The sequence below is a fragment of the Heterodontus francisci genome, chromosome 6 (assembly GCF_036365525.1).
Source record: "Heterodontus francisci isolate sHetFra1 chromosome 6, sHetFra1.hap1, whole genome shotgun sequence".
Classification (NCBI taxonomy): domain Eukaryota; kingdom Metazoa; phylum Chordata; class Chondrichthyes; order Heterodontiformes; family Heterodontidae; genus Heterodontus; species Heterodontus francisci.
The window spans coordinates 86,969,470-86,989,731 of NC_090376.1; the positions used below are offsets into that span (position 1 = coordinate 86,969,470).

At 42.9% G+C, this 20,262-nt stretch overlaps 1 protein-coding gene across 4 annotated transcripts in view; it reads right to left on the reverse strand.

Annotated features, from left to right (window-relative positions):
* The window catches only part of LOC137371420 (neutral amino acid uniporter 4-like), a 452,533-nt gene that overhangs the window by 338,231 nt on the left and 94,040 nt on the right, over positions 1-20,262 (reverse strand). For all 4 annotated transcript variants that reach the window (XM_068033991.1, XM_068033990.1, XM_068033993.1 and 1 more), the window contains one exon: positions 3,361-3,530. In XM_068033991.1, coding sequence (XP_067890092.1) covers positions 3,361-3,530 — 170 coding nt within the window. The remainder of the gene's footprint in view (positions 1-3,360; positions 3,531-20,262) is intronic.

The following is a 20,262-nucleotide window of genomic DNA, read 5'->3' on the forward strand; positions in this document are numbered from 1 at the left end:
TTATCTGGCCCAGAAATGGAGACACAAAAATTGGCCTGAAATGGTCACCAGGAGTGAGCATTCAACTGTGTACCTGCAGGAGATCAGAAATTTTCACAAGGGTAGTACCTATAAAGTGCAAACTGACACCCTGTCTGCTGGGCTCAGCCTAGGATTAAGGATTGACAGCCAATGATTGGCCACCTTAATGTAATTCCTCCCTATCTTAGAGTGACTGGGATGTTTGTCTATGGCATCCTTTGTGCTTTAGAATGAAAGCTATTTGAAGTCCTTGGTTCTTTCCCTTATTGATATAGCAGGTCTAACATGGGAAAAGAAAGACCATGTTTGGTCTTTTTATTAAATTTTATCCTGCAATTTTGTCTCTTTGCTCTGGATCCAAGGGACTTTAACTTTCCAAATATTGACTGGAAATACTATAGATGGGTCAGTTTTTGTCCAGTGTGTGCAGCAGGGTTTTCTGACACAGTATGTAGACAGGCCAACCAGGGGCGATGCCACATTGGATTTGGTACTGGGTAATGAACCCGGCCAGGTGTTAGATTTAGATGTAGGTGAGCACTTTGGTGATAGTGATCACAATTCGGTTAGGTTTACCTTAGCGATGGGCAGGGACAGGTATATACCGCAGGGCAAAAATTATAGCTGGGGGAAACGAAATTATGATGCGATTAGGCAAGATTTAGGATGCGTAGGATGGGAAAGGAAACTGCAGGGGATGGGAACAATCGAAATGTGGAGCTTATTCAAGGAGCAGCTGCTGCGTGTCCTTGATAAGTATGTACCCGTGAGGCAGGGAGGAAGTTGTCGAGCGAGGGAGCCGTGGTTTACTAAAGAGGTTGAAGCGCTTGTCAAGAGGAAGAAGAAGGCTTATGTTAGGATGAGACGTGAAGGCTCAGTTAGGGCGCTTGAGAGTTACAAGCTAGCCAGGAAGGATCTAAAGGGAGAGATAAGAAGAGCAAGGAGAGGACACGAGAAGTCATTGGCGGATAGGATCAGGGAAAACCCTAAGGCTTTCTATAGGGATATCAGGAATAAAAGAATGACTAGAGTTAGATTAGGGCCAATCAAGGATAGTAGTGGGAAGTTGTGTGTGGAATCAGAGGAGATAGGGGAAGTGTTAAATGAATATTTTGCGTCAGTATTTACAGTAGAGAAAGAAAATGTTGTCGAGGAGAATACTGAGATTCAGGCTACTAGGCTAGATGGGACTGAGGTTCACAAGGAGGAGGTGTTATCAATTTTGGAAAGTGTGAAAATAGATAAGTCCCCTGGGCCAGATGGGATTTATCCTAGGATTCTCTGGGGAGCTAGGGAGGAGATTGCAGAGCCTTTGTCCTTGATCTTTATGTCGTCATTGTCGACAGGAATAGTGCCGGAAGACTGGAGGATAGCAAATGTTGTCCCCTTGTTCAAGAAGGGGAGTAGAGACAGCCCTGGTAATTATAGACCTGTGAGCCTTACTTCGGTTGTGGGTAAAATGTTGGAAAAGGTTATGAGACAGGATTTATAATCATCTTGAAAAGAATAAGCTCATTAGCGATAGTCAGCACGGTTTTGTGACGGGTAGGTCGTGCCTCACAAACCTTATTGAGTTTTTCGAGAAGGTGACCAAACAGGTGGATGAGGGTAAAGCAGTGGATGTGGTGTATATGGATCTCAGTAAGGCGTTTGATAAGGTTCCCCATGGTAGGCTATTGCAGAAAATACGGAAGTATAGGGTTGAAGGTGATTTAGAGCTTTGGATCAGGAATTGGCTAGCTGAAAGAAGACAGAGGGTAGTGGTTGATGGCAAATGTTCATCCTGGAGTTTAGTTACTAGTGGTGTACCGCAAGGATCTGTTTTGGGGCCACTGCTGTTTGTCATTTTTATAAATGACCTGGAAGAGGGTGTAGAAGGGTGGGTTAGTAAATTTGCGGATGACACTAAGGTCGGTGGAGTTGTGGATAGTGCCGAAGGATGTTGTAGGGTACAGAGGGACATAGATAGGCTGCAGAGCTGGGCTGAGAGATGGCAAATGGAGTTTAATGCGGAAAAGTGCGAGGTGATTCACTTTGGAAGGAGTAACAGGAATGCAGAGTACTGGGCTAATGGGAAGATTCTTGCTAGTGTAGATGAACAGAGAGATCTTGGTGTCCAGGTGCATAAATCCCTGAAGGTTGCTACCCAGGTTAATAGGGCTGTTAAGAAGGCATATGGTGTGTTAGCTTTTATTAGTAGGGGGATCGAGTTTCGGAGCCACGAGGTCATGCTGCAGCTGTACAAAACTCTGGTGAGACCGCACCTGGAGTATTGCGTGCAGTTCTGGTCACCGCATTATAGGAAGGATGTGGAAGCTATGGAAAGGGTGCAGAGGAGATTTACTAGGATGTTGCCTGGTATGGAGGGAAGGTCTTACGAGGAAAGGCTGAGGGACTTGAGGTTGTTTTCGTTGGAGAGAAGGAGGAGGAGAGGTGACTTAATAGAGACATATAAGATAATCAGAGGGTTAGATAGGGTGGATAGTGAGAGTCTTTTTCCTCGGATGGTGATGGCAAACATGAGGGGAAATAGCTTTAAGTTGAGGGGTGATAGATATAGGATAGATGTTAGAGGTAGTTTCTTTACTCAGAGAGTAGTAGGGGCGTGGAACGCCCTGCCTGCAACAGTAGTAGACTCGCCAATTTTAAGGGCATTTAAGTGGTCATTGGATAGACATATGGATGAAAATGGAATAGTGTAGGTCAGGTGGTTTCACAGGTCGGCGCAACATCGAGGGCCGAAGGGCCTGTACTGCGCGGTAATGTTCTAATTCTAAAAAAAAAGAATACACTTCTGTAGTGTTCTAGACTTTTGTATATTTTAACGTATGAAGGAGTCAGGCGACCCAGGAACTCAACTGAGGTAACTTATCTCCACTTCCACTAAAACCCTCATCCACACTTTTATCCATTCCAGATTGAATTTCAACACTGTACTTGGCATTCTTCCAAGTGCCACCATCCACAAATGAATATTACCAATGGTGTCCACATGTTGGGTGTAAGATTTTGCTCATCTTTCACCACTACCCTCACTGACCTCCAATGGCTCCCTATCCCCCATGCATGATTTCCAAAATCTTTCTTTTCATTTACAAATCTTTGCATGGTCTTGTACTATCTGTACATCCCAGCTTACGCCTTCTATTCTTCTGAGTCTGGAATACTCTATTCCCTCATCCCACCCCTCAATGACATCAATGACCGACACAGTCTGCTCTCTAGAGTTATGTTCCTAAGCACGTCCATCTAGTGACCAGACAGTAACTAACAAAACACAGAAAAGTTGAGATTTGAAAAGCATTTTCCTAATAAAATGTATAACAAAAAATATCTTACCATATATTTTGCGGAAGGTTTAAAGTGATACTGCCCTGAACACTATCGCCAAAGTGCAGGTACCCAAGGGTTGCCAGTGAAACATACAAAGCAATGACGATGCCCATACCAATGTTTAGTGCTTGTGGAAAATGTTTTCTTTGCTTCATTTTATTCTCTAAAGGAAGAACCTGCAAAAAAATGCAAAATAAAAAAGGAATTAATGAAAATAACTTTATGCAGCAGATATCAACAAAATGCAAATAAATGAAGAGAGCAGGGAGTTAACTTGGTATCACTACATTCGCTACTCACAGTGCAGTCTGTTCTACACTGGAGAGACCAAAAGCAAATTAGGTGTCCACTTTGCCAAACACCGCCACACTGACTAAGCATGACCCTGAGTTCCCTGTCACTTGCTGTTTGAAATTCCCATCCCATTGTGACCTCCCTGTCTTCGATTTTATTTTTACACACTGTTCTAATAACACTCAGCACAAGCTCAAGAAACATCACCATATCTTTGTTAGGTACTCTGCAGCATCCGTATTGACGTCAATAACTTCAAACTTAACTATTCCTCACAAAATCTAATCTGACAGGAAGTGCTTAGAGATGTGTAACGAGTATGTCAGTATCTCCAGTGGGGGAAGGATGGAAGTTGGTTGGTACTTGGGGTGGGGATCCTCTGTGGAAACCATGTGGCATGGAGGTCGTCACACTACTGGAGCATGCTTCACTTAGCTAGTTTTCATGCTTCCATTTTTATCTGCCTCATTCCCTACCTCTTCAGCTACTCGCACGTCCTGTGTGTCTCGTATGTGTCTGTTACCTGTTTCATTTTTCTAATTTTGCCTATTGTCTCTTGCTAATATTACCTTTGCCATTTAACCATCTTCTAGTTTCCACTTACACGTGCAAACCTGTAAAGTGCATGTTTCTGTTCACCTGTGTACATGTGTGAAGGGCATCAACAGTTCTGCAGTTTATCATCAGAACCCAGATTTAATGACACCTACTCTTCAGAAAAATGTCAACGTACAGCACAGCAGCATAAATAAATCTTTGTGAAAGATTTAGAAATAGCACGTGATCTAATAATTCCCCTCTGCCTCTCTTTAATCCAGGCTCTCCAAAGTCAAACTAAATAGTTGAAAAGAGTCACTCCTTGCTTTATATAAAAAGGCCATATTTCATGTTGTATCTAGCTTTGAAAATTATTAAATAGAAACAAATGCATAGTTACTGTTTTAGCCTGAGCAGAGAGCTTTTTTCAACAAAAAAAAATCTACCAAGAGGCAAAATGTAAATCTACATTAACGTGTACAAGATGCTCAAGTCTGTTGTGGCAGTGGTGAGCTTCTAAATATTGGAATCCCAAAATACTAGAAATGCAACTAACTATCGAGGATGGGGATAAACGCATCATATAAAGATTTAGAGTCTTCATGAAAGACAACACAATAGATTAAGAAGATTTGCACATTAAATAGGGACAACTTTGTTACATTGGCCAGATGAGGACAAATAAGGGAATTTTGGACTGATAAAGCAAGCAAAACTGGAAGGAGCAAGAAATGTCAGCAAAAATGAGGATTTAAAATATAAATATTCGTCAGTATAAACATATTTAAGAAGTTTATAATAAAATGTCAGCATGCAACAAGCAAAGTGTGATCATGCTTATATATTTCTGTGGAACAGGAGGCTGAGGGGAGATTTAATCGAGATGTACAAAATTATGAGGGGTCTAGATAGAATGGATAAGAAGGACCTATTTCCATTAGCAGAGAGATCAATAATTGGCGGCATAGATTTAGAGTAATTGTGGAAGGATTAGACAGGAGTTGAAAACTCATTTCAGCCAGAGGGTGGTGGGGGTCTGGAATTCAACTGCTATGAAAATCGAAGGCACAAAATTAGTCGATGAGCCTGGAAGGCAGAGGATAGAAAATTTAAAAATAAATTTGGCAGTGCTCAAGGGGATCTACTTCAATGCAAGGAGTATAACAAATAAAGCAGACAAGATGAGGGCACAAATAGACAGTACGATATCATAGCTATCACAGAAAAATAGCTTAAGGAGAGACAGGAATGGCAGCTGAATGTTCCTGGTTACAAGTTTTTCAGACAGGATAGAGAGGACGATAAAAAAGGAGTGGGGTGGCAATCTTGGTCAAAGAAACAATTACAGCTGTGAGAAGGGATGATATGTTAGAAATGTCATGAAAACCCTGCATGCCAAACAGGAAATATTAATTTAATCGGTTGGAACCTTGCCTGACACTTTTACTGGAAATTCTCACAAATGACCTTTTTTTTTTAAAAAAAGAGTAACTGGCAGCCAAGATGGCCACTGAAATTTACATTTGAAACACCAAAGGATTAGACTGGAGACATGACTGATTCGACCTAGCCAGAACAATGGGGTGCTCTCTGATTAAATTACGTAAAATGGCTTTATCAACACGGTCGTCGGGAGCCATCGACACCCACTGACTTTGAAAGAACCAACCCCGTCCCACCAAGTGTGACTGGACAGCTTGAGGGGTAAAGCCTTGAATATAAGAGAAGCTACCACAAGAACCTCATTAAAAACACAAAGAGATTTGGGAACGTCAAGTGACTGCTTGTGCAGCTCTGGAGAGACTAAGCTTTGTCACTCAGAAAGCAGAGAACAGTAACTGAGAAGCAATTAACCAAGCAACTCTCGCTCTCTCTATCTCCAGCAAAGATCCAGAGAAGCCCCGGCTGCAACTGGTAAAGCCTCCAGCCTACAGACCACCACCACCACCAACTGGGGGACAAGGATCGAACCCCTTCTTCTGCCTTCCAGATCCTGAGAAGCATGCCCGCAACCATGCATCCAGCAAGGGTTTCAGGACTACAATTTCAACGGAGAACTCTGGGACTGATATACAGCATTTAAATTATGTTTATTCCAGACTCTACTCCAACCACCCAACTCGGTTTTCCCTCTGTAATCTATTTGTGTGTGTGTGACTGTCATATGAACGGGTGCATGAATACGCAGCGTATTTTTAGTAATTTTAGCCAGTTTAGAGTGTTAAGAGTAATAGAAATACATCTTTCTTGTTTAAACTCAAGAAAACTTGTGTGATTGGTGCTTTAGTATTAGAGGAGCAGGAGCAAGCACTCACTGAGGTGGTAAGTTCAATAACTGTGTTCAAAAAGGCAAAACCCTGTTGCGGTCAAACCAGAGCAGGGGCGAAAGGATAGCCTGAGACCCCCGCCTCACCTGGCCGTAACAGAAAGATCAAATGAGGCCATATGGATTGAGCTAAGGAACAAAAAAGGGGCAGTCACACTCTCAACTCCCAAACAGTCAGAGGGAGACAGAAGAGCAAATATGTAGGCAAATCTCTGAGAAGTGCATAAACAACAGAGCAGTAATGGGAGGGGATTTTAACTACCCCAATATTAACTGGGATAGTTTTAATCTGAAAGGAACTGAGGAAGCAAAATTCTTGAGGTGCATTCAGGAGAATGTTTTTGTGCAGTACGTAGCAAGTCCAACAGGGCGCAGTTTTGGACTTAGTTTTAGGAAATGAAGCTGAGCAGGTGGAAGGAGTGGCAGTGGGACAGCATTTTGGTGACAGTGATCATAATTCAGTTAGTTTTAACATAATTATGCAAAAGGGAAAATACAGAACAGGAGTTAAGAGTTCTCAATTGAGGCAAGTCCAATTTTACCAAGTGATTTAGCAAATGTGGACTGGAAACAGCTACTTGAAGGAAAATCAGTGTCAGAGCAGTGGGAGGCATTCAAAGGGGAGATTCAAGGGGGTCAGAGTAAGCACACAAAGAGAAAGGGTGGGATGGCCAAATCTAGACCTCCATGGATGTCAAGGAGCTTAACAGGGTAAGATGCAGTATAATGTGGGAAAGTGTGAAATTGTCCACTTTGGCAGGAAGAATAAAGCAGCATATTATCTAAATGGTGAGAGATTGCAGATCTCTGAGATGCAGAGGGATCTGGGTGTCCTAGTGCATGAATCACAAAAGGTTAGAATGCAGGTACAGCACGTAATTAGGATAGCTAATAGAATGTTATCATTTATCGCAAGGGGAATTGAATACACAAGTAGGGAGGTTATGCTTCAGCTGTACAGGGCATTCATGAGACCACATCTGGAGTACTGTGTACAGTATTCGTCTCCCTATTTAAGGAAGGATGTAAATGCGTTGGAGGCAGTACAGAGAAGGTTTACTGGACTAATACCTGGAATAGGCGGGCAATCTTAGGAGGAAAGATTGAACAGGCTAGGCTTGTATCCGCAGGAATTTAGAAGAGTAAGAGGTGCCTTAATTGAAACATAAGATTCTGAGGGGTCTTGACAGGGTGGATGTGCAAAGGATGTTTCCCCTTCATGCTGGGTATTTTAACATTTTACACATGATCATACTCCTCAGACGCTAAATAATTTCACCTCAGTCACATCTGTCAGATCATACTCATTGCACACACTGGGTAGTTCTGCTTTCTATAAAGCTCGAAGTACAAATTCAAGTTCCACTTCACATAACAATGAGGAAAATGGCAAAAACTGTACTGCTCTGAAATAACTGGATCTTTCTCATTTTCTTGGGGGTTTAAATCAGTTTCATGCAGAGACTTTATGGTAAAAGACCAAAGTAGAACCCAAATTGAATAGAAGAATGTCGTATTTAACTCTTATTTGAGGAAACACCCTCACTGCGCTAACGCTTTGTGTTTCACCGCACCATTAACATACTGTTTCCCTTTGCTCCATGACCTGCTGGTCAGTTATTCTCTGTGACCCTCTGAGCTATCAACACCTTGCCTTTTGTTATCTCTTGCCCAAACCCCACTTTATTTGCTTAAAACCTATTACATTTCTAACATTTGCCAGTTCTGATGGTCACTGACCTGAAACGTTAACTCTGCTTCTCTCTCCACAGATGCTGCCAGACCTGAGTATTTCCAGCATTTCTTGTTTTTATTTTGGGTTTTTGTTATGGTTTTTCGTCTCTCCCAGGAGATTACATGGCTCCAGGTGGGTACGGAGTGTTTGTATCATGGTGAAATTCTGCTGTCCATATCCTAACTTGCACCAAGTCCCATTCACCCATCACCCCTTGCTTGCTGACATACATTGGCCCCTAATCCAACAACCGCTCGATTTTCAACTTTCAGCTTTCAACTGCCTTGGCCCTAAGCTTCAGAATTCCCTCCCTGAACTTCATCTCCTTTAAGATGCTTCTTAAAATATACCTTTTTGACAATGCTTTTGGTCACCTTTCCTGACAACTCCTTACGTGGCTTGGTGACAAAAATTGTTTGATAATGCTCCTGTGAAGCATCAAAATGTTTAATGATTTTAAAAGCGCAATGTAAATTGTCATTGAATATAGTGTCATAACTATATGAAACAGGCTAGATGGGCCACTCATTTTTCCTAACAGCCATTTTTGTAAATGTTTCTATTTGAATAGTGCAAATGTAATTCTTTCAGGGATTAATAAAAAGGGACAGTGAATTTAGCAGGCCTAAACTACAATATTGAATAGGCAGATTATATGCATTCAATCAACACCTCCCGCCCTTCTGCAGTACAGTAGCAAAGTATGTACATACTGATCTCTTCTATGCCTTTCAATGGGACAGTTAACCAACAGCAATTGTTATACGTTTGGTTTTGTATGCTGCCACCATACTGAGTCCAGCCACTCAAAGGTTCTTAAACTGTAGTATTTAAACAATCTTTATTTCATAACTATATACACTCTACACTAGCCTATGTGGCTCCTTCAAAAGCCACGCTGTACATATTCGAGTCCCTCCCACATGATCTCTTACATCATCATGGTGGGCAGTATTCTTTACACTCTATGATTAAGCCTTTCAGACCCTTATACTACTTCTCCCCACAAGTCTTTATCCAAATACATATTTACATGCATTCACTTTTTTATTCACATACCACCCCATCTCCCCTCAAGTCTCTGACTTCATAGATTCAATCTGTCGGAAGGCTTCACAACTGTCCCTGATCTTTCTGCTGTCAGATGTGAAAGATTGGTAGTCTTTCTCTGATCTCTTGAGTCTTGACTTGGATGGTCTTCGTTGAGGTTTTTTCTATTCAGTGCTTTCTGAATTTCTGGTTCAACATCTGATTCGTCTAACTGCATGACCAACTGACGTCTTTGCTGTAAAGGAATAAGATTCCTTCTATTACTCCGTATAGTACCTTCTTGAGTTCTTAGTACATAAGATTGTTGTTGATTTTCCTCTTTTTGGAGAATTACTCCTCTTTTTTTGATCTCGTACCCATACCTTTTGCCCTTCTGACCACTTTGGTGGGTTTCTGGTATGGTATTTCCTGTTATGGGTTTGCTTCTTTCGAAACAATTGTTCTTCATCCTGTACTCTACGGTAATCCTTGCTTTGTAACCCTGGAAGTAATTTCTTGGCTAGAATCAGAAGTTGCGTTCAAAGTTTTCTTTCCATTAAGAGTTCTGATAGCACTAATCCGCATAATAATAGAGTAGTTCAGTAGGTCAGAAGTGCTAATTGGAAATCTTGATTTTTCTTCCACATAGCCTTAATGATCCTGACTGTTCACTCAGCTTCTTGATTAGATTGTTGATACTTAGATCTGTTCATCTAACAAGTTCTTCTAAGTTTTTCCGCAAAATGCGTGAAGTAATCGTTAGCAAATTGTGTTCGATTATCAGAAACTCTCTCATCAGGTAAACCACATGTTGCAAAAATTTCTTGTAAAACTCTAGTGGCTGCTTCAGTTGTTATGTACATCCATTTAACCTCAATCCATCTCGAGAAGTAATCGACTATAATTAGAAAGGATCTCTCATCCAAGAAGAAATCGATCCATCGCCAACCGTTCCACAGTCTAGTTGGGAATTGGGTCGAAATTAAAGGTTCTCTCTGATCCTGGCTGTAAACTGCACATACGTCTCAATTCAAAGTTAGTTCTTCGATACCCTTTGAGATTCTTGGACACCACACAGCCACCTGAGCCCATGCTCTACACTTAGTTATGCCCATATGACCCTAGTGTATTTTCTCCAAGATAGCTACAGAGTGACTCTGGAATCACCAATCTCTCCACATATATCAATAAATCATCTACTATGGTAAAGTGTCTTCTGTGTTCGAAGAAGATTTTTATCCTCTTATCCTTGGTATTCTGTTGTGGTCAACCTTGCTCGCAATTTTGGCAGACATAGATGCATTCTTCCTCCTGCCTCTGACGAGTTTGTTGGAGTCTATTTGAACCTGCCGACCATTATGAATCAGCGACCTGCGAATATGACTCAATTTTGTTAATAAAGTTAACATCCTGTTGAGCAGGATGGCTGACCATCACTCGAGACAATGCATCTGCTGTCATTTGCTGCTTGCCCTGTACGTATACTGTTCAGTAGGTGAATCTCATGAGCCTCAACCGGAATCTCTGGATCCGTGGTGGCATTCTAGCGAATTCCTTTTCGTCGAGTATGGAAACCAGCAGTTTGCAATCTGTCGCAATGATAATCTTTAAGCCAATAATGCAGCTTGAAAATTTCTCACAAGCCCAGAGCTTCCTTTTCTATACAGCGTATCTCATCTGAGCATCAGATAGTGCTAGTGACACATAATAAACAAGTCTTCGACTTCGATCGGGCTGTTCTTGGAAAAGGACTGCCCCTATTCCTGCGGACGAGTCATCAGCTGCGATTGTAGTAGGAAGTGAAGAGCTATAATGGGCTAAAACATCTGGCAAAACCAGCATCTCCTCGATCCATTGGAATGCTCATTTCTGACGTGCATCCCAGCACCATGCCTGAGCTTTCCTTATCAAGTGTCGCAAAGGTTTGATAATTTGGGTCAAATTAGGTAGAAATTTTGCCAACTGATTGACCATGTCAAGAAACTGTTGAAGATCATGAGTCGAAGTAGAAAGTGGAAATTTGCTAATGACTCATCTTTTGCAGGTCTATCATTATGCTGCTACTGCTGACAATGTGCCCCAAAAAATGAATGAACATTTTTAAATACTCGCACTTCTCATCCAGTGTTATGCCTTCATCCTGCAGATGATTCAAAACTGCTCTAACCCTTTGGTTATGTTCTTCTATGAACTCCCTGTCAATTAGAATGTCGTCCATATGGCAGATTACTCCTTCAAGGTCCTGGAGAATATTTGACATAGTTCTCTGGAATATTTCCGATGTTGGCACATGGAAGAGAGTTAAAACAAAATATTCCAAAAGGAGTAATGAAGGTCATCAATACCTTGACTTCTTATCTAATGGAGCTTGCCAAAAGCCACTATTTACATCAAGCTTTGTGAAGTAAGTGCTTCTGGAAAACTTTGCCAAACTTTCGTCCACTGAGGACATTGGATTGACCTCTTGTGCCACCGCCTTGCTCAGTTAAGTCGGCACAGATGCAAAGATCTTGGTTTGGGTTAGAAACTGGAGCCATTCCTGAATACCAATCTGTAAGCTCAATAACAGGAGAAGTGACTCCCACCCTGGTCATGTCTTCTAGTTGATGTTGAATTTGCTTCATTAGTGAATGTGGAATCTTCCTCAGCGGGAAAAGACAAAGTGGTTTAGCATCTTTTCGCAACGTAATACTATATTCGGTCTTCAGACCAGTGAACAATGTCAGGAATTCCTCTTGAAAGTGACTCCTGGATTCTTGTTGTTTAACAACTTCTACTTTTTCTATAAGATGTAGGTCAATACAAGCTCTTCCACTGAAAAATGAGGACTCCTGATTACTTCGGACATACAGTGTTTCTGATATCTGCCTTCCCTTGTACTGAAATATTTCCTGTAACTTCCCCTTTACTTCAAGTTCAACCTCTCCAGGGCCACGTAACTGAGATTCTCTTTGTCTGATAAGACTGTTATACTTGCTCCAGTGTCAAGTTTGAAATCAATGATAATTTCATTGACATACACATCTGCAGACCAAAATGCTTGATTCAGATCATTGATCTTGCCAAGAAAATGTTACAATTGCTCTCCTGCAGGAGGTTGTTTAACTTTGTTAACCTTTCTATTCATAAATGCTTTTCCTTTAGAGCCTGAGGTAGTAGAGATTTTATTCTGGCACATCTTGCTGAAATGCCCTATTTTTCTGCAATAAAATCATTCTGCTCTATTTGCAGGACATTGTTCACACCTTTGGGTACTTTTGGCACCACATCACTGGCAGGGTTTAATGGCGTCTTTCGCTTCCCCCCAGCCCTCCAAGTACCTAGCGCCTCTTTTTCAGCCCTCTGGTGAAGGAACTGAAGCATTATAGGAGGTTTCCTGAACCAAGGTCTTTCTTCACCTTGCAGGATTGCTCTGTTGTTCTTCCGGACCTCAGCTTGCCTGAGTAGCTTTATCCAGGGTGATGTCGTCTTTTGACTGAAAAGGATTTTTTTTTTTTATTTGTTCATGGAATGTAGGCATCACTGAAAGGCAGCATTTATTGCCCAACCCTATTTGCCCGTGAGAACTTGGTGGTTAGTTACCTTCTTGAACCGCTGCAGTCCACATGTGGGGTAGGTACACCCACAGTGCTGTTGGGAAGGGAATTCTAGAATTTTGACCCATCGACAGTGAAGGAACGGTGATATAGTTCCAAGTCAGGATGGTGCGTGTGGCTTGGAGGGGAACTTGCAGGTGGTGGTGTTCCCATGCATCAGTTGTCCTTGGCCTGCTAGGTGGTAGAAGTTGGGGGTTTGGAAGGTGCTGTCCAAGGAGCCTTGTTGAGTTGCTACAGTGCATCTTGTAGATGGTACACACTGTTGCCATGATGCGTCAGTGGTGGAGGGAGTGAATGCTTGTGGATGCAATGCCAATCAAGGGAGCTACTTTGTCCTGGATGGTGTCGAGCTTCTTAAGTATTGTTGGAGCTGCACCCATCCAGGCAAGTGGACAGTATTCCATCACACTCCTGACCTGTGCCTTGTAAATGGTGGACAGGCTTTGGGGAGTCAGGAGGTGAGTTACTTGCCGCAGGATTACTAGCCTCTGGCCTGCTCCTGTAGCCACGGTATTTGTATGGCTACTCCAGTTGAGTTTCTGGTTAATGGTAACCCCCAGAATGTTGGTAGTGGGGGATTCAGTGATCATAATGCCATTGAATGTCAAGGGAAGAAGGCTAGATTCTATCATGTTTGAGATGGTCATTGCCTGGCACTTGTGTGGCGCAAATGTTACTCGCCATTTATCAGCCCAAACCTGGATATTGTCCAGGTCTTGCTGCTTTTCTACACAGACTGCTTCAGTATCTGAGGAGTTGTAAATGGTGCTAAACATTGTGCAATCATCAGCAAACATCCCCAGTTCTGACCTTATGATTGAAGGAAGCAACTGAAGATGGTTGGGCCTAAGTCACTACACTGAGGAAGTCCTGCAGTGATGTCCTGGAGCTGAGATGATTGACCTCCAACAACTACACCATCTTCCTTTGCGCTAGGTATGACTCCAACCAGCGGCACGATCCCCCTCACCCCCCACCCCCCCGATTCCCATTGACTCCAGTTTTGTTAGGGCTCCTTGATGCCATACTCTGTCAAATGCTACCTTGATCACGAGGGTAGTCACTCTCACCTGACCTAATCTGATGTGGATTCATCAGCAACGCCCACAACAATGCGATATCAATTAAGGTCCCCATACTCATCACTCTACAAGTCTGTAAAGGTCATTGATAAAAGCATTGACCATTTTGCCCGATTTCTGAACCCTTTTGTTGAATTTTGCTCCAAAATCTTATTACTTCACAAGTTGAAACAATCAAAAGCTTTAAAAACCTCATCGAATTTGGCAGATATTTCATTAAAATCATGTCTTGCAATTACATCATCTGCTATAGCACTAATTGAATATTATAAAACATTAACTCATTCTGCTTCAAACTTGCTGTCTAATTTAGAAGCTAACCAGTATGTGAGGAATCTTTTTCTCCATAATACCCAGTTTTGAATCTGATTGGGTTACTCGCGACTTTTGAAACTCTCCGGCATTTCCAATTCGTGCTCTATGTTGTTCTATTTATTCCGAATTCAAAATGATTACTGACAACACAGTCTGCAGCTTACGTCATCCGACTGCTCCAATCTGCGCAGATTGGTTCCTACCCTCTGCGCAGGCGCTGCGTTCCGCAGTGCCAGGACTGGTTGGCGCATGCGCAGATGATGTCATCGTGTAACGCGGGCAAATGGTGGGGGGGATCCAGCCCGGAGAGAGCAGGGGTGGGGGGAGAGGGGGTGCAGGGAGAGGGCAGGGGTGAGGGGAGAGGAGGTCTGGGGAGCGGGTAGAGAGAAGGTACGGGGAGAGGGCGGCAAAAGATCTTGCTGGTGGCGGGTGCGCTCTCCTTCTTCCCCCCCCCCCACCGCCCGCTCCCGATCCCCGCCGCCAGGCTCCAACCCCCGCCCACTCGCTCACCACCCCCGGCCCGCTCGCTCTCTCCCTCCGGCCATTGTGTGCTGCCATGTGTTTAGGTTAGGTTGCCTTCGTGTGATTATTTGAGCAGCGCCATCTTTAGTCCTGGCAGCTGCCTGAAGTCACAGACTGTGACGTTTTAGTCGCACATTTGCAGCGCCACCTAGTGGTAGCATTGTCAGCAATCGCAGCCTTAAGAATGTTTTTCCAGGTTAGCTAGCTTTAAGTGGAGTGCAGCAGGTGCTTTTAGGTGTCCCCGGCTGTTTTTAATAAGCCATTTTAGGGTTTTTCCTTTTGCTTGTGAACTTCAATTTGTTTACTCAGCTTGCCTAATGGAGTTGACACAGCAGTTAGAGAGTTCCCTGCTGTTTTAGTGGACTGTTCTAGGGTTTTTCCCTTTCTTTGAGAACTGCAGTATATTTGTTTTTCTTCTCCAGGCTTGGCTGCGTCAATGGAATCTCCCTGTTGTATTCGGAGGTTTCCGGCGCTTTTTGGTTGTTTACTCGCATTTCGAGGGTTTCCCGCTCTTCATTCTCACATTCAGCCCGAGTGAAGGAGTGGGTCTTCCCCTTTTTTTTTTCTCTAGCCCGATGCCTTCAGAAAATTACTTTAAGCTCTTCAAAGGCTTTTTATCATGATTCCTCAACCATTGGCACTCTAACTCACCCGATCAATTGATTTGCAGGCAGCCATTCTTTGTTCTGTGGAGCTTCTCTTAGCCTCTGAAGATCTTCATTTTTTTTTCTCTTTTCAGCTAGTTGCTTTAAATTTTCTATTCTGAGTGTCGAATGAATGTTACTTCAAACTTTTTCTTCTGGATGTAGGATCTCACCACTGATCGCCAGATTATATGTTTGGTTATATATGCTGCCACCGTATTGAGTCTAGCCAGAGAAGGTCTTAGACTGTCGTATTTAAACATTAATCTTTATTTCATAACAACTATATACACTCCACACCAGCATGTGTGGCTCCTTCAAAAGCCACGCTGTACATGTTCGAGTCTCCCCCGCATGATCTCTTACATCATCATGGTGGGTGGAAAACTTTACACTCTCTCAAGATTAACCCTTTCAGACCCTTATACAACAGCAATCACCTCTTACTTTTGATAAATCCGCCCTTCATCCTTTTAAATTTATTGGTATTCATTATCTGTCCTCCTTGGCTGCAAATGGAACTTTCACATCTTCTCGATTGCTGTCCCCAAGAACTGGGAATGGTAGCAGCGGTTATCTCACCGGACTAGTAAGAGGGATCTCGGTTAATGATAAAAAGAAGACAAGAATTCAAATCTCACTGTGGCAGCTGGGGAATTTAAATTCAGCTAATTAACTAAATCTGGAATAAAATGCTAATGTCAGTAATGGTGACCATCAAACTACCGGACTGTCTTAAAAAAAAATCCCTATGGTTCACAAATGTCCTTCAGGGAAGGAAATCTACTGTCCATACCTAATCAGGCCTATATGCAAGTCCTGACCTACAGCAATCTGGTTGTCTCTTAACTACCCTCTGAAATTGCCTACCAAGCAACCCAATTATATCTAGCTGCTAGGAGAAAGTCTAAGAATAACACTGGACAGACCAGCCAGCATCAACCCAGGCAACAGACACAACAAAGGCACACCCAGCTCAGTCGATCCTGCAGACTCTTCCTCATTAACATCTGGGGATGTGCGCCAAAATTATCCCACAAACTAGTCAAGCAACAGCCTGACATAGTCATACTCACCAAATCATATCTTTTAGCCAACGTCCCAGACTCTTCCATCACTATCCCTGGGTACAACCTGCCCCACCAGCAGGACAGACCCACTAGAGCAGGCAAGTCAGTGGTATACAGTTGGGAGGAAATTGCCGAGAGTTCTCAACATTGCCTCCAGACCTCATGGGTCAAACGTGAGCAAACAAACCTCCTGATTACCACCTACCCCCTCCCTCAGCTGTTGAATCAATGCTCCTTCATGTTGAACACCACTTGGAAGAAGCACTCAGGGTAGCAAGGATACAGAATGTACCCTGAGCAGTGTCTTCAATGTCCATCAAGAGTGGATCAATAGCACCACTACTGACCGAGCCATGAAGGACATAGCTGTCAATATGGAACTTTGGGAATTGATGAGAACCAAGATGAGGAAAAAACCTTCTTAAACTCATCCTCACCAATCTGCCTCTCACAGATCTATCTATCCACAACAGTATTGGTCTGAGTAACCACTGCACAGTACTTGTGGAGACCAAGTCCCATCTTCACACTAAGGACACTTCCCATCATGTTGCGTAGCACTACAACTGTGTTAAATGGGATAGATTCAGAAAAAAATTAGCAGCTCAAAATTGAGCATCCATGAGGCATGGGGGGCCATCAGCAGCAGAATTGATGCCAATCTTCAGCCACGCGATATCAAGAAATGGCTGAGCACACTGGATACAGCAAAGCCTACGGGCTCAACAACATCCTGGCTAAAATGAAGATTGGTGCTCCAGAACTAGCCGCTCCTCTAATTAAGCTGTTCCAGTACAGCTACAACACTGGAATCTTCTCAACAATGTGGAAAATTGCCCAGGTATGTTCTGTCCACAAAAAGTAGCACAAATCCAATTACTACCCATCAGTCTACTCTCAATCATCAGCAAAGTAACGCCTTCCAAGTAGCCCTTACTAACCAATCATGTGCTAAGTTTGGATTCCACGAGGATCACTTGGCTCCAGACCTCAGTACAGCCTTGGTCCAAACAAAAGTACTAAATTCCACACCCAAGGTAAGAGTGTCTGCACCGAACATAAAAGCAGCATTCGACCAAGTGTCACATCAAGAAACTGTAATAAAATTGAAGTCAATGGGAAGCAGGGGAAAGCTCTTCACTGGCTGGAGTCATACCTAGCACAAAGGGAAATGGTTGTAGTTGCTGAAGGCCAATCATCTCAGTCCCAGAATATTGCTGCAGGAGTTCTTCAGGGCATGTCCTAAGCCCAACCATCTTCAGCTGCTTCAATGGCCATTCCTCCAACAGAAGGTCAGAAGTGGGATGTTCACTAATGATTGCAGTATTCAGTTCTATTCATAACTCCACAGATAATGAAGCAGCCCATTTTCACATGCAGCAAGACCTGTGGGCTGATAAGTGGCAAGTAACATTCACACCACAGGCACTGACCATCTTCAAAAGGAGAGAGTTTAACCAACACCTCTTGACATTCAAAGGGATTACCATCACTGAATGTCCCACCATCAATATCCTGGGAGTCACCATTGCCTACAAATTAACTGAATCAGCGACATAAATACCGTGGTTACAAGAGGAGGTCAGAGGCTGGATATTCTGCGGCAAGTAGCCCACTTCCTGACTCCCCAAAGTCTTGTCACCTTCTACAAGACACAAGTCAGTAGTATGATGGAATACTCTCCAGTTGCTTGGATGGATACAGCTCCAACACCACAAGATGCTCAAGACCACGCAGGACGAAGCAGCCACTTGATTGGCAGCCCATTCAACACCTTAAACATTCACTTCTTCCACCACCAGCACACCTTTGTTGCTATGTACATCATCTAAAAAATGCACTTCAGCAACTCACCAAGGCCTCTTCAACAGAACGTTCCAAACCTCCGACCTCTACCCCCTAGAAAAGCAATGACAGTAGGCGCATAGGAACACCAACACCTCCAAATTCCCCAAGGCACACACCATCCTGACTTGGAACATCATTCCTTCAGAGTCACAGGGTCAAAATCCTGGAACTTCCTACCTAACAGCACTGAGGGTGTACCTATACCACATGGATTGCTTGGTGTTACAAGCTGGTGAGAAAGGTGTCTAGGGATCCCTCTCAGCCTTCACCTGGTCTAACCATAACAAAAAAAAGAGCCCAAGCAGTCTTGGGAGAGAAAGCAAGGCAGGAGACACAGAGGGCCCTCTTCTAGCCAAAAAGGAAGGTGCTGTGAGCACGAGTGAGACCTGGAGACCTGTGTGCTTCCATTATAATAAGGCAAGGTATTTAAAAGGTGACTTCTGGAAATTAACGGGAACACCTGTTTCTCTTGTTTATCTGTGGATCAATCCCAGACGCTAGCAACCAAATTTTTGTTACGACCAGGTGAGAAAGGTGTCTAAGGGTCCCTCTCAGCCTTCACATGGTCTAACCGTAACAGGGTTTAATTCTTAGCACACTGTGTTTTTAGCTCCCCTTTGGTGAATCCTTGTTCACGGCTTTCCAATTATAAGGCAAAGAAATCAGCACAAACAGGTTTTCTTAGGTTTAAAGAAGAAAAGTTGAAATTTATTATTCTTAAACTCTAATTTGGTTAACACCTACGGATACATGACATGCCCACGCTAGCATGCATGCGCGATACACACATGCAGAAAGAGACAGAACAGAGAAGAAATAAAAGTGGAAAAGTTTGAGGCAGTCTCTGAAGAGGGTATTTTTGTTACAGATCTTCAAGCTCACTGTAGCGCCCTTGATTGTAGGTAGCTCTTGCTTTTCGTTGGGGCCCAGTATTCTTCTTAAGCTTTGTTCGCTGTCAGAGACTTTTCTTTCTTGGGGTTCATGTATCTTCAGTGGATTTGGAGTTCCATGAAAAAGAGATGGGAGCAGACAGGAGAGATTTTCTCAGTCCAGAAGCAAACAGACACTCTGAGTTCAAACTGTTTGTACAATTCAGAAAACCCCAGGTTGACAAGCAGGTTAGTCATGTGACTAACTGGTCTTGGCTCTGTGTATTGTATCATCTTAGCAGGGCCTGGAATGCGCTTCCCTGTCTTCAATATCTGGTGCTCAAGGTCCATTGTGGGTTAAATGGATAAGGGAAGTAACCTCTCTTGTGCCTATTGGTATGTAAATGTCTTCTAGCCAAGTATCTGGCAGCCCTTGTAACACGCCTTCTCTTCTTCCCAGAAACAATTTGAAATTTAAAGTCCATGACAAAATTAATGTGCCTCATTCTTGGCAGGTGGGGCCTGTGTGTTAGTTGGGTTCAAGGTGGCAGCTTACCATCCCTTTTCACGGGCAATTAGGGACGGGCAATAATTGCTGGTCTTGCCAGAAACACCCACATCCCGTGAATGAGTAAAAAGGTTAAAAAAACCACTGGATCTTTCCTTCTACATATCTACATTCTACTTTGATTTACTTTTGAAAATTATGACAAGCTAATAGCCACAAAAACTCACTACAAATCTGAAGAAGTGCCTTATTCATGCTTGCACTCACTTTCAACATTTTGTTTTCAACCACGTTTATTTGTTTTAGCTAAAATAGTGCTCATCTGTTGTATAACATGGTCTTCCGAAACCTAAATGATTCCCAACCAGAGGTTTAACATTATACAGAATTTTCCTTCTGGCCTAACTATTTTTCCTAGTTGAAAAGGCACTGAAGTCTATTCAATGTGTAATGGTCCTCCTGGAACCTAACAAAATGAGTTTGAATTAGTGACCATGGGAATTCACATTGTACCCTCCCTTGAAAGCTCATTT